Source organism: Mastomys coucha, unplaced genomic scaffold (assembly GCF_008632895.1).
Source record: "Mastomys coucha isolate ucsf_1 unplaced genomic scaffold, UCSF_Mcou_1 pScaffold23, whole genome shotgun sequence".
In the NCBI taxonomy this organism is placed as follows: Eukaryota; Metazoa; Chordata; class Mammalia; order Rodentia; family Muridae; genus Mastomys; species Mastomys coucha.
Genome location: NW_022196906.1, coordinates 83531327 through 83535128, shown reverse-complemented (window position 1 = coordinate 83535128; position 3802 = coordinate 83531327). Strand labels below are relative to the sequence as shown.

Sequence of the window (3802 nt, the reverse complement as noted above, 5' to 3'; positions counted from 1 at the left end):
GAGGGAGAGAGAGAGGGAGAGGGAGAGGGAGGGAGGGAGGGGGAGAGGGAGAGGGAGAGGGAGAGAGGAGGGATTTTGTATTTATAAACACATACAATTTGAGTGTGTTGGTGTTTTTTAAGTATAAAGATAAAATTCAAAAGAATAAAATAAAAATAGGCATTTGGGTTACAGAGCTTTAGGTGACTATTTAACAATGGAAGGGCAGAGACTCCAGTTACATGTGGTGAGAACACCCATCGCCTGCTGATGTGCTGGTAGCAACTCAAAGCAGACATGGAGCCAGGTAGGGCAGTGAGGCTCTAGCTTGTTTGTTTGCATTGCTTTGCAGAGATTCAAGTGCTGGTCCTGTTAGCTTTGGGACAGCTTTCTCAGGTCCAGTTTTGTTCTTATGTAAATCCATTGGTGATATCCGCGGTGTAGGCCTGGCTTTCACCACTTGGCAGGCCTACTTAACAACTGAATATGTGTGCGTTGTCCCTGGCAACCTGGGGTTACCTTTCTGTGCTATGGTGCCATTACATCTTGAGGTTATTGAAAAAAAACTATTTAAAAATAGTTTATTTCTTGGGCAGACTCTTAACCTCCAACAAAGTGTAGAGAGCTATGAAAGAGGCTATTTCCTTCTACCCATGATGGAGAGAACGAAGCACAAAACCTGCTGTTCCTTGAGTGTACTGCATCCTTCATGGGCCAACTTGTGGAGAACTGGGGGAAAGGGCAGCTTGTTTGGCCATAGTGGTCACAGTTTGCCTGCAAGGTTTTAAGGGAAGACTCTAGCTTTCCACTTAAACCCAATTTTCTTGGGCACACCACTCATGTGTCAGGTCAGTATTCCAACAAGACAGGGCCATCTTTGGATCTTTTCTTCCTTCTTGAGTCTTCCATCATTTGGCAGGTCTACTTAACAACTGAGTATGTGTGCTCTGTGCTCTGTCCCTGGGAACCTAGGGATCACCTCTCTGTGGGGTAGTGCCATTGCAGCATTAGGTTTTCTGTCAGAGAAACTGGTAGGAAAAACTGAAGGGTTTTCATGTCAGGAAGAGTGAATGGAGCCTAACTGTGTCCATAATGAACAGAGCTCTCTCTCTCTCTCTCTCTCTCTCTCTCTCTCTCCCTCTCATGTGTGTGTGTGTACATATGCATGCACATATATATGTAAGCCTATGTTTGCATGTATGTGTGCTTGAGTGCATGTGTATGAAGGGAGCTATGACACAACAACACAGATTCTAAACAGTAGAGCTTAGTCACTGCAGAGCTGTTTATGTCAGCTTCAGGGAGAGGCTTCTGCACTCTAGTAGTGAACACTAGGTCCTAGGAGTTTCTTATAAGGCTTATAAAGCCCCTTTATGGGCTTTCCCTACAATGAGAACATTCTGGTTTAAATTTGGAGTATTATAGGTGGCTAGCACTGGCTTCTGCCCCTCTCTCTAGCTTGCAGAATTTATAAACAGTGTTGAAGTCAGCCACTGTAAGTTCTAGCCTCTTGCCACTGTACAGTGTCATTCAGTCTGCCTAGCCCACCCAGTAACACTAGAGTGGCTCCAGATGATCTGTAGATGAATGGGCCTGACTCCTCCGATAACCTTGCTTTTGTACTCCAACCTTAGCAATTTATACAGTTTTTTAATGTCATTAAATGTTTTCTTCATTTGATTTCCTTAAGTGATTTAAAAGTAGAAAAACTTTGAGTTGGAGTCCAGCTGGAACCGGCCTGCAGTCCATAGTCTATGGGCCCCTTTGCTCCCCAAAAATATGGCGGTCATCAACAGGAGGGAGATAAAATCTTGAGACTGAATGGCAGTGGGTTGTCAGCCCCTTACACTAAGCAGATGGCAAGCCCAAAGGGATGATGGGAAGCTAGTAAAGAGGATCATTCACTGTAAACGTGAGCAGGTTGAGGGCCAGCAATAGCCACTGTGATACCCAGACACTAGCACTGAAGAGAGAGGAGAGCTGTTGCTTTTCTAGAGTCTGAAGGGCCAAGGGCAGGGAGCTGTCTCTGAATCTCACTAAGGCATACAGCTCTGCAAGTTAGACTCTGGTAGGAGCCCAGCTGTTGGCAGGTGCAATTCAGTAGGAAGAACTCTGGGAGAACCATCACTCCAAGTTCTCTCCTCTTGCTTCCCTTGACTGAACCCACACTGCAGCTCCAAAGGGCACAGAGTAAGATGCAGAAGAAAGTAGCTATCAGGGCAGGTTGGGAATGATGAGCTAGGCACCCCTGCTCCACTAACAGTTGTCATGGCTGAGCTTTCTACGTGTGGCAGCCCTGGGGTGGTGGGTTTTTTGCTTGTTTGTTTTTTTGTTTTTGTTTTTGTTTTTGATTCTCTGTGTATAACCTTAATGTGATAATGTTTATAAAACTCAAACAATTCAAGAACCTTTCTCACAAAGGATATTTGATTTGTGATTTAGAGGTTTAGGTGTCCTCACTTGGGACTGTAATATGTTGTTGCTTTTTTGTGTGTGACACATTATTAAACGCTTGCCATAAAACAAAAACACAGCTTTGCTTCATGGAAATAGATTATAGCCATCATTGTGCAATAGGGTCCATGGGAAATGTAGGTTAAATATGATACCTCCTCTGCAGACAATACATTAATTCTGGGTAGGCATTTGTTGTAGGAGCTGGCTTTGGGGGAAAGTGCCACTTACTGTAGCATCATCACTAAGCAGGGTGGGGGACTGTCTGCTATGAGTCTGCAGTCCTTGACTTTGAACAGTGTTCTAACCTGCTCTTGCAAATGCTTGAAATGGAAATATTTTACATTTTGATTAAGCTGGAGGTGCCTTTGATTTTCAGTAAAAGCTCTGAGAAATGAGCAGACTGAAATTTACGAGACAGTCTTGATTCAAACAGATCTGTTCTTAGAGGCTTCTGGTAGAAAATATTTCCAGTGGCATTTTTTGCTTCCCTTACAGTGGAGGCAAATCACTCTTGCTCACATACCCTTGAGGCTGAGTCTTGTTTGTCTCGGCCATTTTGCTTACTTGTAGAGATGATCTCTGGGTTCCCCTATGTTGAAGCTGTTGCGTCAGTTTTAGTGAGGGAGGAGCCAGTGCAGTCTGTGATGGATGAAATGGGTCCCTGGCAGCCTAGTGCTGGCACAGGCCTGGTTGGGGGGCATCTTACCATGCTGCAGACAACTTTCAAGTGCTCCAGGAGTGACAATCATCAGGATGTCTTAGACCTGGTTTCAAGTATTAACCACACTTCTAACACCTTCTCTTTGCTTTTAGACCCAAGAATCTTTAAACCCAAACAACTTAGAGTACTGGATGGAAGATATTTATACTCCAGGCTATGATTCATTACTAAAACGGAAAGAAGCTGAATTCAGACGAGCCAAGGTTTGCAAGATTGCTGCTCTTATCACTGCTGCTGCATGCACGGTCATCCTCGTCATTGTTGTGCCAATCTGCACGATGAAGTCCTGAACCTGTGGACTCAGCATTACATGCAACTCCCGACTCCCAGTGTCTTTCTCTGTAAATTTCAAAAGCTGACCCCACTGTGGCTACAGTCTGCTGGAATAGAGACAAAATCCTGGATGCTTTTCTACAGTGCCGAAGGTCATCTTCAGAGAGTATGTGCTCTGAAAAGACATCTGCCTAGCTGTTAAGCTTAGACATAGCTACACTCTGAATATATTTTCAAAAGTACAATATCCTTTTCCACATAAGGAATGCCGTGGACTGTCAGTAAATAACAATTGGATTCTTTCATTTGGATGATGATCCATGGTGGGCATTAAGTTATACAGAACAGATCTAATAATACCTGCTCTTCGAC

At 44.1% G+C, this 3802-nt stretch overlaps 1 protein-coding gene across 5 annotated transcripts in view; it reads left to right on the top strand.

Moving 5' to 3' along the window:
• Positions 1 to 3801, top strand: part of Minar1 (membrane integral NOTCH2 associated receptor 1) — a 32945-nt gene extending 29144 nt beyond the window's left edge. For 3 of the 5 annotated variants that reach the window (XM_031345105.1, XM_031345103.1, XM_031345104.1), the window contains exon 4: positions 3250 to 3781. In XM_031345105.1, the coding sequence (XP_031200965.1) occupies positions 3250 to 3447 (198 nt within the window). In that variant the 3' untranslated portion in view covers positions 3448 to 3781. Of the gene's footprint in view, positions 1 to 3249 lie in introns of all 5 variants that reach the window. The other 2 variants (XR_004111761.1, XM_031345102.1) reach the window with 2 other exon arrangements.
• The last annotated feature ends 1 nt before the right edge of the window (position 3802 follows it).